This window comes from Schistocerca serialis, chromosome 5 (genome assembly GCF_023864345.2).
Source record: "Schistocerca serialis cubense isolate TAMUIC-IGC-003099 chromosome 5, iqSchSeri2.2, whole genome shotgun sequence".
NCBI classification, from domain to species: Eukaryota; Metazoa; Arthropoda; class Insecta; order Orthoptera; family Acrididae; genus Schistocerca; species Schistocerca serialis.
The window spans coordinates 560,154,617-560,168,222 of NC_064642.1; the positions used below are offsets into that span (position 1 = coordinate 560,154,617).

The 13,606-nt window shown below is 41.7% G+C and overlaps 1 protein-coding gene across 1 annotated transcript in view; it reads right to left on the minus strand.

The window, feature by feature from the left end:
- Positions 1–291: 291 nt before the first annotated feature.
- The window catches only part of LOC126480737 (probable enoyl-CoA hydratase echA8), a 69,433-nt gene continuing 56,118 nt past the window's right edge, over positions 292–13,606 (minus strand). Inside the window, exon 6 of the mRNA XM_050104008.1 lies at positions 292–474. Within this exon, the coding sequence (XP_049959965.1) occupies positions 385–474 (90 nt within the window). The 3' untranslated portion in view covers positions 292–384. The remainder of the gene's footprint in view (positions 475–13,606) is intronic.

The following is a 13,606-nucleotide window of genomic DNA, read 5'->3' on the forward strand; positions in this document are numbered from 1 at the left end:
GACAACTTTGATGAGTATTAATGTGGTCATAAATACTAAGCTACCAGCAGGAGACAAACAGCTCTCATTTCATATGACTAAAGAAGAAACATCTTCTTGCAATATAAGCAGCTGATGTGTTGGTTTTTTTGTGTTAAATTTAACCTGTGTAAGCACACTGTAGTGACACTTTCTAACAACTGTTTTTCTTTTGTTAATGTATACCTTGAGTCACCCCACATCTCTGAAGATTCTTCTTGATGATGGGACCTACACACAGTGAACGGTCAGAAAGTCTTCAGTACATTACTATTTTTGATAAAATAAAATTTATTTCATGAAACATTACCAAGTGTCATTATAGAGTCAAGTATTATACATATGATATTTAAAGTAAAACTAGTGTCATTGTGGAGAAAAATCTTCTGTCAAGTTTTGAGTTGTCCCATGCTTTCCAGTGCCAGAGAGGAACCTTCTTGCTCCTTTAACAGCCTCCTGAAACATTTAACATTTAACATCAGTTCAAACTGACACAAACTCACTACATACACATCACCACCACCTCCATCTCTACCTTTATGTCTTCTCTGCTAGTAATGCCAGCTCAATAAATATAAAATTCCCATTGCAATAATATTTCACACACTGAGTCCAGGTTCTTTTCACTATCCTTCATACAATGCATTTTTTTAAGAGGCCATGAGTTACTGAAGCACACAATTCACTGGCATTGGTACAAAAATTTCAACTGTGATTTAAACACTGGTTGTCAGTATTATGGCCTCGATGTTCTGTTGGGGTGCTTAGTCATAGTAACCATTTACTTATTTATGAATACACTAGTGATTCTGTGCCAATGGCCTCGCCACAGCGGTAACACCGGCTCCCATCAGATCACCAAAGTTAAGCAATGTCGGGCTGGGCTAGCATTTGGATGGGTGACCGTCCGGTCTGCTGAGTGCTATTGACAAGTGCGGTGCACTCTGCCCTTGTGCGGCAAACTTAGGAGCCGCTTGACTGAGAGGTAGCGGCCCTGCTCTCATAAACTGACATATGGCTGGGAGAATGGTGTGCTGACCGCATGCCCCTCTGTATCTGCCTCCAGAGATGCCCGTGGCCAGAGGATGACACGGCGGCCGGTCGGTACCGTTGGACCTGCCAAGGTCTGTTCGGACGGAGTTTAGTTTAGTGATTCTGTCGTGCTGTTAGAGCCCAAAAAGAAAGAAGTTACTGAAGGCACAACATTGTATTCATAGAGCACATGCAGCACCTTTACACAAATTCATAACTTGTTCTCTAGATTTTACTTCTTATAATTTTTGTATTTTGGACACTTGTGTATAATGAACAGTTATCTGATTTTAGAAAAGTAAAAGCTAACAAACTGCAGAAAGAAATAAAATATATTATGATTTTGATAGGAGAAACAGTGAAGTCACAAACCAGTTAAGGAATGATTTCAGGGTATTTCTACAGATGTGGATTTTAATTATTTTGATTTGTCATCTTCATTAAAGGATCAAAAATTATTTTACACAACACCACATTTTCATTTTCACACAAGTTAATTGTGTTCACCAAGGAAACACTACACATCATGAGCAGGTGAAGCTTTTCAACAATAAATTCTGTAAGGCAGCATATGTACTGTGTAATGGTGGATGTTCAAAACTTTCCATGGCAATGTAGAGGATGCTGAGATGAGCAGTTTGATATTTGACACTTGTAGTCTACATGGCTTAAATTATTCCACAAAGGTTTACTAGCGATAAGCAACACAGACTCTCATTCTAGGAGTGCCCCATAACAAGTTTTAATCATTCAGCTTGTCTACTGGACATGGTTTGTTAACAAACCTAACTTGACCAGGAACAGTCAGTCATTGTAATTACTCTTGTTTTACGTACATTCAATTGAGCTTTTTCAAATCCAATGGCTACTGAAAGTAGCTTTTGCAGGAAAGAAGCTCATCTCTCAGCAAAGAAATGCTGTTCGTTTGGGAAAATGTGGGCCATAAGTGCCTCTGCATCCCTGTTAAATTCTATTCTTCTCTGCATGACTCATGCCCTTCGCACTGGGGCATGCTGTCAAAAATGAGCTAGATAGATTGACAGCCTTGGACATCATTGAATCCATGTCTGTAAGTCAGTGGGCAACATTCCTGGTTGTTGTCAAAACCTGTCAGGAAAACTGTGCTTTTATGGAGACTAATGTTATGTTCAATTCCCGGTCAGAGGTTGATATGTATCCCATTCCAAAACTAGATGAGCTTTTCTTTGCACTTGCGAGAAACTAGCAGTTTCTGCAGGTCAATCTCTCCAAAGCTTACTCTTAACTACCCCTGGATGAGGAATCACAGAAGATTCTGGTAGTCAACATGCTGCATGGATTATACAGGGTGTACATAAAGTCCGGGAACATTTTCAATTATTTATTGCACAAGAACCAAACATTGTACAGATATCATACATATGTCATTTTGAAGAGAAGCCCTGAAAGTTTTTTTTCCCCCCCATGTATACTGCCACAGCATAGTTTGGTAATTTGCTGATAGTCAACTCTGGTCGCAAACATGGTGAGTGCAGGTGCCGTGCTACAGAAGGGGACAGCTGTTTCATGAAATGGCCTCCCCGATCACCAGATCTCACTCCATGTGACTTTTTTCTGTGGGGACACATTAAGGATCTGGTGTATGTACCGCTGTGGTGTCACCGCCAGACACTACACTTGCTAGGTGGTAGCCTTTAAATCGGCCGCGGTCCATTAGTATACGTCGGACCCGCGTGTCGCCACTATCAGTGATTGCAGACCGAGCGCCGCCACACGGCAGGTCTAGAGAGTCGTCCTAGCACTCGCCCCAGTTGTACAGCCGACTTTGCTAGTGAAGCTACACTGACCGATACACTCTCATTTGCCGAGACGATAGTTAGCATAGCCTTCAGCTACGTCATTTGCTACGACCTAGCAAGGCGCCATAATCCTTTGCTATATATATTGTGGTTATAACATGTACCGTTAAGAGAGATGTTCTACAATTGTGGATTAAAGTTAAGTATTATATCAACTACGTACTTTATTTGCAATTCTCAAGATATTGTCCTGTTCCAGACCTCACACCAGTCAGCGTGTAATTAAACGCGTGCATTTCGGCCTCCTCTAGAAACACAGTGTTGGCTCTTCAGCCAACACTACAACCGCCTCTACCACGTGATGTAGCAGAGCTCCAGGAGAGAATACAGGAAGCAACTGCCACAGTCGATGATGCCCTGCTGGGATGGGTATGGCAAGAATTCAATTACCATATTGACGTTTGCTGGGTCACTCATGGTTCGCATTTCAAATGTTTGTAAAAAAACTTTCAGGGTTTCTCTTCAAAACAAAATATGCATGACATCTGTACAATGTTTAGGTCTTGTGCAATAAATAACTGAAAGTGTTCCCAGAATTCATGTACACCCTGTATTGTTTCAAATGATTAGTTTTTGGGGTGCACCAGCAATATTTCAAAGGTTCATGTCAACTTTTGTGGGCCCCTTCCTGGATACCACCTGGCTGATTTTCCTCGATGCATACTCCAACTTCCAGTATGTGGTCAATTGTCAGTCAAGGAGTGCAAAGGCTACAGCTGCAGCACTCAACAGAATGTTTGATATTGAAGGACTTCCTCTCATGTTGGTGTCTTACAGTGGACCACACTTTTGCTCCCCAGTTTCCAGTGAGTTCTGCCACAGAAATGGAATTCAACACCTGCTGTCTCCACCTTTCCACCTCTACATCTACATCTACATTTATACTCCGCAAGCCACCCAACGGTGTGTGACGGAGGACACTTTACGTGCCACTGTCATTACCTCCCTTTTCTGTTCCAGTCGGGAAGCAATATATTCGATACCTCATCCAGAAACGCACCCCCTCAAAACCTGGTGAGCAAGCTACACTGCGATGCAGAGCGCCTCTCTTGCAGAGTCTGCCACTTGAGTTTGCTAAACATCTCCGTAATGCTATCACGGTTACCAAATAACCCTGTGACGAAACGCGCCGCTCTTCTTTGGATCTTCTCTATCTCCTCCGTCAACCCGACCTGGTACGGATCCCACACTGATGAGCAATACTCAAGTATAGGTTGAACGAGTCTTTTTGTAAGCCACCTCCTTTGTTGATGGACTACATTCCACTTCAAATCGTTCCGCATGCATACTCCCAGATATTTTACAGAAGTAACTGCTACCAGTGTTTATTCCGCTATCATATAATCATACAATAAAGGATCCTTCTTTCTATGTATTCGCAATACATTACATTTGTCTATGTTAAGGGTCCGTTGCCACTCCCTGCACCAAGTGCCTATCTGCTGCAGATCTTCCTGCATTTCACTACAATTTTCTAATGCTGCAACTTCTCTGTATACTACAGCATCATCCGCGAAAAGCCGCATGGAACTTCCAACACTATCTACTAGGTCATTTATATATATTGTGAAAAGCAATGGTCCCATAACACTCCCCTGTGGCACGCCAGAGGTTACTTTAACGTCTGTAGACGTCTCTCCATTGATAACAACATGCTGTGTTCTGTTTGCTAAAAACTCTTCAATCCAGCCACACAGCTGGTCTGATATTCCGTAGGCTCTTACTTTGTTTATCAGGCGACAGTGCGAAACGGTATCGAATGCCTTCCGGAAGTCAAGGGAAATAGCATCTACCTGGGAGCCTGTATCTAATATTTTCTGGGTCTCATGAACAAATAAAGCGAGTTGAGTCTCACATGATTGCTGTTTCCGGAATCCATGTTGATTCCTACAGAGTAGACTCTGGGTTTCCAGAAATGACGTGATACGCGAGCAAAAAACATGTTCTAAAATTCTAAAACAGATCAACGTCAGAGATATAGGTCTATAGTTTTGCACATCTGCTCAACGATGTGCTCTTTTCCAATCATTTGGAACCTTCCGTTCCTCTAGAGACTTGCGGTACATGGCTGTTAGAAGGGGGGCAAGTTCTTTCGCGTACTCTGTGTAGAATCGAACTGGTATCCTGTCAGGTCCAGTGGACTTTCCTCTGTTGAGTGATTTCAGTTGCTTTTCTATTCCTTGGACACTTATTTTGATGTCAGCCATTTGTTCGTTTGTGCGAGGATTTAGAGAAGGAACTGCAGTGCGGTCTTCCTCTGTGAAACAGCTTTGGAAAAAGGTGTTTAGTATTTCAGCTTTATGCGTGTCATCCTCTGTTTCAATGCCATCATCATCTTGGAGTGTCTGGATATGCTGTTTTGAGCCACTTACTGATTTAACGTAAGACCAGAACTTCCTAGGATTTTCTGTCAAGTCGGTACATAGAATTTTACTTTCGAATTCACTGAACACTTCACGCATAGCCTTCCTTACGCTAACTTTGACATCGTTTAGCTTCTGTTTGTCTGAGAGGTTTTGGCTGCGTTTAAACTTGCAGTGAAGCTCTCTTTGCTTTCACAGTAGTTTCCTAACTTTGTTGTTGAACCACGGTGGGTTTTTTCCGTCCCTCACAGTTTTACTTGGCACGTACCTGTCTAAAACGTATTTTACGATTGCCTTGAACTTTTTCCATAAACACTCAACTTTGTCAGTGTCGGAACAGAAATTTTCGTTTTGATCTGTTAGGTAGTCTGAAATCTCCCTTCTATTACTCTTGTTAAACAGATAAACCTTCCTCTCTTTTTTATATTCATATTAACTTCCATATTCAGGGATGCTGCAATGGCCTTATGATCACTGATTCCCTGTTCTGCGCTTACAGAGTCGAAAAGTTTAGGTCTGTTTGTTATCAATAGGTCCAAAATGTTATCTCCATGAGTCGGTTCTCTGTTTAATTGCTCGAGGTAATTTTCAGATAATGCTCTCAGTATAATGTCACTCGATACTCTGTCCCTACCACCGGTCCTAAACATCTGAGTGTCCCAGTCTATATCTGGTAAATTGAAATCTCCACCTAAGACTATAACATGCTGAGAAAATTTATGTGAAATGTATTCCAAATTTTCTGTCAGTTGTTCTGCCACTAATGCTGCTGAGTCGGGAGGTCGGTAAAAGGAGCCAATTATTAACCTAGCTCGGTAGTTGAGTGTAACCTCCACCCATAACAATTCACAGGAACTATCCACTTCTACTTCACTACAGGATAAACTACTACTAACAGCGACAAACACACCACCATTGGTTTTATGCAATCTATCCTTTCTAAACACTGTCTGTGCCTTTGTAAAAATTTCGGCAGAATTTATTTCTGGCTTCAGCCAGCTTTCTGTACCTATAACGATTTCAGCTTCGGTGCTTTCTATCAGCGCTTGAAGTTCCGGTACTTTACCAATGCAGCTTTGACAGTTTACAATTACAATACCAATTGCTGCTTGGTCCCCGCATGTCCTGACTTTGCCCCGCACCTCCAATCAAATGGTGACACCAAAAGACTCACTTTTAAAATGCAGTTGAAGTAATATGTGGCTGATGCTTCTACGGATGAGGTGCTAACATTTTTTGTATTGCTGCAGCTCAACACCAATAGGGAAGAAGAGTATAGTGAAAATCCCCCATGACCATCAGCCCCACACACTCCTCCGTCTCAAGCTGCCAACATCTGTGGGGCCATCCGCAGCACCGTCTCCATGCTTCTGGACAGGCACCCTTGTGTGGCTGCAAAGCTTTGGATGCCAGGTCACATGGATTCTGGCAGGTGTGCAACAGAAGCAGTGAGGACACTGCATGTTCACTCTGGACATGTGGGACTGGACAGTGGTGGCATGCCATCAAAATCAGCTCCATATGTGTGGAGGACCCAGCTGCTGCCACGTCTGGCAGACATACATTATGGTGATGCTGCCTTTCATTTCTCTTCCATTGGGCCTTCTGCTATCTCCCCTCCTGATTCGAAGCTGTACCTGCCCTCTGGTTCACAGCCCTGTTCGCCAATCCTGTCCTTGCCCTCATCTCCCTCTGTTTATAGGTTTCTTGGTCTAGTACTGGATGTCAGGAGAAGATCAGGCTGTGGTATCGGCCCAGGCCTCACCACTGGAGTTCCCTTCCATGCCAGAACCCGATGTGGACTTAAGTCAGTGGCCTCTGCAACCAATGTCGGAGCCACCATGACTAAGACTGCATTGTCAGGTGGGGACTTTCCAGATGTGTGCTTCTGTCTGTACTGAGCAGGAGCTGGCAAAACTAGAGGGGCTATCTGATGTTTCCAACAACATCGGCCTGGTTTGGAGCACTGCTCAACATCATCGGGTGGGGGTTGACTTACCAAGACACATGACTGGCACATATGATATGACTGTCACACTGTGTCCACTATTGCAAAGCATGGCTGCCAGGGGGAGACACTGCTGCCAAGCGACCGCACATGGTGGGCTGTGCAGGCACCTTCCAGCATCACCTATGACATGCCATCTATATATGCCATCACTGCCTGGTGATCACTCTTTCTGATTTCACTCATTGTGTTATTTAACACTAGCTAAAACTGTACTGTACCTATCTTGCCTCGTGGCCACACCATAAATTGTATCCAATGTGAACTATTGTCCTGTTAGATCATTAACTATACTTGTACAGTAGCTATTGGCTGTTTTTTTTTATGTTGTGCGTTACACTGCCTATGTTATTGTATATGTAGTTCATGTACTTTTGTACAGTGACAGTCATTGTAGTTGTGCTTATTCCTCACTATCTATACTGTTGTATGGCATCTTGTATTTGTTACATAAACCTAGCCCATGTGTTGTTGTTGTGGTCTTCAGTCCTGAGACTGGTTTAATGCAGCTCTCCGTGCTACTCTATCCTGTGCAAGCCTCTTCATCTCCCAGAACTTACTGCAACCTACATCCTTCTGAATCTGCTTAGTGTATTCATCTCTTGGTCACCCTCTACGATTTTTACCCTCCACGCTGCCCTACAATGCTAAATTTGTGGTCCCTTGATGCCTCAGAACATGTCCCATGTCCTACCAACCGGTCCCTTCTTCTTGTCAAGTTGTGCCACAAACTCCTCTTCTCCCCAATCCTATTCAGTACCTCCTCATTAGTTATATGATCTACCCATCTAATCTTCAGCATTCTTCTGTAGCACCACATTTCGAAAGCTTCTATTCTCTTCTTGTTCAAACTATTTATTGTCCATGTTTCACTTCCATACATGGCTACACTCCATACAAATACTTTCAGAAACGACTTCCTGACACTTAAATCTATACTCAACGTTAACAAATTTCTCTTCTTCAGAAACGCTTTCCTTGCCATTGCCAGTCTATGTTTTATATCCTCCCTACTTCGACCATCATCAGTTATTTTGCTCCCCAAGTAGCAAAACTCCTTTACTACTTTAAGTGTCTCATTTCCTAATCTAATTCCCTCTGCATCACCTGACTTAATTTGACCACATTCCATTATCCTCATTTTGCTTTTGTTGATGTTCATCTTATATCCTCCTTTCAAGACACTGTCCATTCCGTTCAACTGCTCTGCCAAGTCCTTTGCTGTCTCTGACAGAATTACAATGTAATCGGCAAACTTCAGAGTTTTTATTTCTTCTCCATGGATTTTAATACCTACTCCGAATTTTTCTTTTGTTTCCTTTACTGCTTGCTCAATATACAGATTGAATAGCATCGGGGAGAGGCTACAACCCTGTCTCACTCCCTTCCAAACCACTGCTTCCCTTTCATGTCCCTCGACTCTTATAACTGCCATCTGCTTTCTGTACAAATTGTAAATAGCCTTTCGCTCCCTGTGTTTTACCCCTGCCACCTTCAGAATTTGAAAGAGAGTATTCCAGTCAACATTGTCAAAAGCTTTCTCTAAGTCTACAAATGCCAGAAATGTAGGTTTGCCTTTCCTTAATCTCTCTTCTAAGATAAGTTGTAGGTTCAGTATTGCCTCACGTGTTCCAACATTTCTACGGAATCCAAACTGATCTTCCCCAAGGTCAGCTTCTACCAGTTGTTCCATTCGTCTGTAAAGAATTCGCGTTAGTATTTTGCAGCTGTGACTTATTAAACTGATAGTTCGGTAATTTTCACATCTGTCAACACCTTCTTTCTTTGGGATTGGAATTATTATATTCTTCTTGTAGTCTGAGGGAATTTCGCCTGTCTCATACATCTTGCTCACCAGATGATAGAGTTTTGTCAGCACCGGCTCTCCCAAGCCTGTCAGTAGTTCTAATGGAATGTTGTCTACTCCCTGGGCCTTGTTTCAACTTAGGTCTTTCAGTGCTGTGTCAAACTCTTCACGCAGTATCATATCTCCCATTTCATCTTCATCTACCTCCTCTTCCATTTCCATAATATTGTCCTCAAGAACATCGCCCCTGTATAGGCCCTCTACATACTCCTTCCACCTTTCTGCTTTCCCTTCTTTGCTTAGAACTGGGTTTCCATCTGAGCTCTTGATATTCATGCAAGTGGTTCTCTTTTCTCCAAAGGTCTCTTTAATTTTCCTGTAGGCAGTATCTATCTTACCCCTAGTGATATGCGCCTCTACATCCTTACATTTGTCCAGTCAAAAATGGTGATCAGATGCTTCTATAGACCACCTGGGTCAGGATCTGTAGTTGTAGAGTACTTCAGACACAACTTGCAGAATATCAATATTAATTTTCTTGATCATGCTGTTGTAACAGGGGGTGACCTCAACTTACCAGATAAAGACTGGGAGTCTTATGCCATCAAAACTGGCGCCCGAGACAGGGATTCACGAGGCATTGTCCTGGATGTCTTGTCCGAAAATTACCTTGAGCAGATAGTTAGAAAACCAACTCAAAAGGATAATGTCTTACATCTCCTGACAACAAATAGACCTGAACTTATTGAATCCGTTAACGTAGAGGAAGGTATCAGTGATCATAAGGCTGTGACAGCATCTATGACGACAGGGCCTATAACGAATGTTAAGAAAGGTAGGAAGATATATTTGCTCAGCAAGGGTGACAGGATACAAATTTCAGAATACCTCAGCAGTCAGCATCAAATATTCAGTGAAGAGGACAAAGATGTGGAGAACAAATGGAAAAAAATTCAAAGGCATCATTCAATATGCCCTAGTAAGGTTTTAAGGTATGGGAAAGATCCACCATGGTTTAATTGCCATGTTAAAAAAGCACTACATAAACAAAGGGCACTTCATTTCAGATTCAAGAGAAGTAAAAACCTAGCTAATAAATAAAAGCTGAACAAAGTGAAAATGAGTGTAAGGAGAGCTATGAGAGAAGCATTCAATGATTTTAAAAGTAAGATGTTGTCAACCGACCTGAGTAAAAACCCTAAGAGATTTTGGTTGTATGTAAAATCAGTAAGTGGGTCAAAATCATCTATTCGTTCTCTCAGTGACCACACCGGCACCGAAACAGAAGATAACAGAGAGAAAGCCGAAATACTGAATTCGGTCTTCCGAAGTTATTTCACCGCAGCAGATTGTAACACTGTCCATCCTTTCAATTGTTATGCCAATGTCGAAATGGCAGATATTGAGATAACCGATTGCAGAATTAAAAAGCAGCTAAAATCGCTTAGTAGTGGAAAGGTGTCAGGAACAAATGAGATACCTATAAGACTCTTTAAAGATTATGCAAAAGAACTTGCTCCCTTTCTAGCAGTAGTTTATCGTAGATCGCTTGAGCAACAAAAGGTACCTAACGACTGGAAAAAAAAGCACAGGTCATTCCCGTTTTTAAGAAAGGCCATAAGACAGATCCACACAATTATAGACCAATATTGTTGACGTCAATCTGTTGTAGAATTATGGAACATGTTTTATTCTCAAGAATTATCATGTTTTTGGAAAATGATCATCTCTATACAAATCAAAATGGATTCTGCAAACATAGATCCTGCAAAACTCAGCTCGCTCTGTTTCTCCATGAGGTCCACAGTGCAGTGGACAATGGCGCTCACGTAGATGCCATGTTCCTTGATTTCAGTAAGGCATTTGACACTGTCCTGCATTGCTGATTAATTAAAAAAATATGGGCTCACAGAGTATTGGAGAAGACTTGCAATTGGATTCAAGACATTCTTGCAGATGGAACTCAACACATTGCTCTTAACAGAACAAAATTGACAGATGTAAAGGTAATATTCAGAATATCACAGGGAAGTGTGATAGGACAGTTGCTGTTCAAAATATATATGTAAATGATCTAGTAGAAAGCATTGCATGCTCTTTAAGGCCATTCACAGATGATGCAGTTTTCTATACCAAAGTAGCAACGTCAGAAGATGACAAGAATTTGCAGAACAACCTGCAGAGAATTGATGATTGGTGCAGGCACTGGCAGTTGACCCTGAACGTAAATAAATGTAGTATATTGCGCATGTATAGGAAAAGAAATCCACTACTGTACAACTACACTATTGAGGACAAACAGCTGGAGACAGCATCTGCCGTAAAATATCTAGGAGTAACTATCCTGAGCGACCTTAAGTGGAATGACCATATAAAACATACAGTGGGAAAACCAGACACCAGACTCAGACTCATCGGAAGAATCTTAAGGAAATGTCCATGAAAGAAATGGCTTATAAGGTGCCTGTTTGCCCAATTCTTGAGTATTATTCATCTATCTGGGACCCCTATCATGTACGACTGATAGACAAAATAGAGAAGATCCAAAGAGCGGAAATAGAGAAGATCCAAAGAGCGGCACATTTCGTCATGGGATTGTTTAGCTGGTGAGAGAGCGTTACGGAGATGCTAAACAAATTCCACTGGAAGAAGTTACATGAGAGGCATTGTGCATCATGGAGAGAGTTACTATTGAAGTTTTGGGACAGCACTTTTCAGGAGGAGTCAGGCAACATATTACTTCCTGCCACGTACATCTCATATATTGAACACAAGGAGAAAATTTGAAAAATTAGAGCCAATACAGAGGCTTACCAACAATCATTCTTCCCACACACTATTTGCGAGTGGAACAGGGTTGGAGGGATCAGACAGTGGTATCAAAAGAACCCTCTGCCACACACCATTAGGTGGCTTGCAAAGTGTGATGTAGATGTAGATGTATTGTAATTTTATGAGCACTGCTAGAATTGCCGGCCAGTACTTACCTTCAGGAGGTGAGACATTTGTACATATATAAAAATACACTATAATATCCTAGGATTCAGAGCGATTAGTTTCTTCCCCAGGGGAGAAGAGAGCAGCAGATTAGAAAAGGTTGAGAAGGAAAGGGAGGTCATTAGATTCCAGAATGAGAGGGCCCCAAGGCCTTAGCAACATTTTTATTATTGTTTATATGCCTATGACTACTGCTCATCCCAAATATATTGTGAGTTGTTACCTTTACTCCTTCCATTATTTACAGTCTACCAAGACCCTTCCAGTAACACAGTCCTTTCTCCTTTTGTTCCTTTATTCATTCATTCAGTCATACAAAGTCTGTTCAAAAAAATTTTGGAACTTCGTCCACAAAATTTTTCTACAGTTATCTTTTACTTATTATGCATGGTCTCTTTCGAAATACTCTCCTCCACAATTGATACACTGCTCCCAATGCCGATTCCACTTCCCAAAGCAGTTTGGTATGCCTCTTGCTGGATCGCATGAAGTGCAGACTGCAAATTTTCTTTTATCTTGTCCATCATTGCAAATCTTCATCATTTCAATGGGGTTTTCAACTTTGGAAATAAGAAAAGTCTGCAAGGGCCAGATCTGTAGAGTACAGAGGATGAGACAGCACAGTGATTTCATTTTTTATGCAATAGTCATGCACCAACAGGGATGAATGTGAGGGGGTATTGTCGTGATGCAACAGCCATGAGTTGTCTCACCACATTTCAGACAGTTTCCTTGTCACATTTTCTCACAGGTGTCGCAACATATCCTGGTAGTACCACTGATTAACAGTTTGTCCCAGTGGAACAAATTCATTATGAAATAATCCTTCACAGGAAGTCAAACAAAACTATCAGCATGGCCTTACTTATTAAACACAGATGTGTGCAGGGATGCCAACCACATTTCACCCTAACACACCACTGACATGAAATTATGACTGTTCTGGAATTTTTTGAATAGACCTCATATTTATTCATTCATCATGTTGATCCCACCCACAAGGTGGATGATGTGAGAAAGGTCAAGGTATGCATTAAGAAAAGGCAAGGACATCATAAAAACTTACTCTGTACACAGTAAACTATCATGGTAGTGCTTAATGCTATTCATGCATATGCCAGGTAAATTTGACTAAGTAAACTAGAAAGAAAGCTGCTTAAAAAACAAATAAATAAATAAAAACACTGCTGCTTCCTCAGTTATATTAAAAACTTAACTAGGAAATCCACATCGTAGGAACTCTCACATGGCAACAGGGCCTCTGATAATCCTATATGTAGTATGCTAGTCTACCAGTACCTAAAGAGTTTTGGAAGACATGTGCATAGTGTTAAACCTTGGTAAACCTACATTCAAAACAGTCTTAGCCCAGGCCTGAGTGCTTCTAAATCTTACAACCGGGGTTCAACACACTGATCATGCGTCAGGAGTGCCCTCATGTTGGTACTGCCATTTAGCAGTCAGTCAGTCTGTCTTAGTCACTCATAACTGTGTAGTCCAGAAAATAGGTTTCAATTCACTGCCTGCAGTGCACACTGGTAAG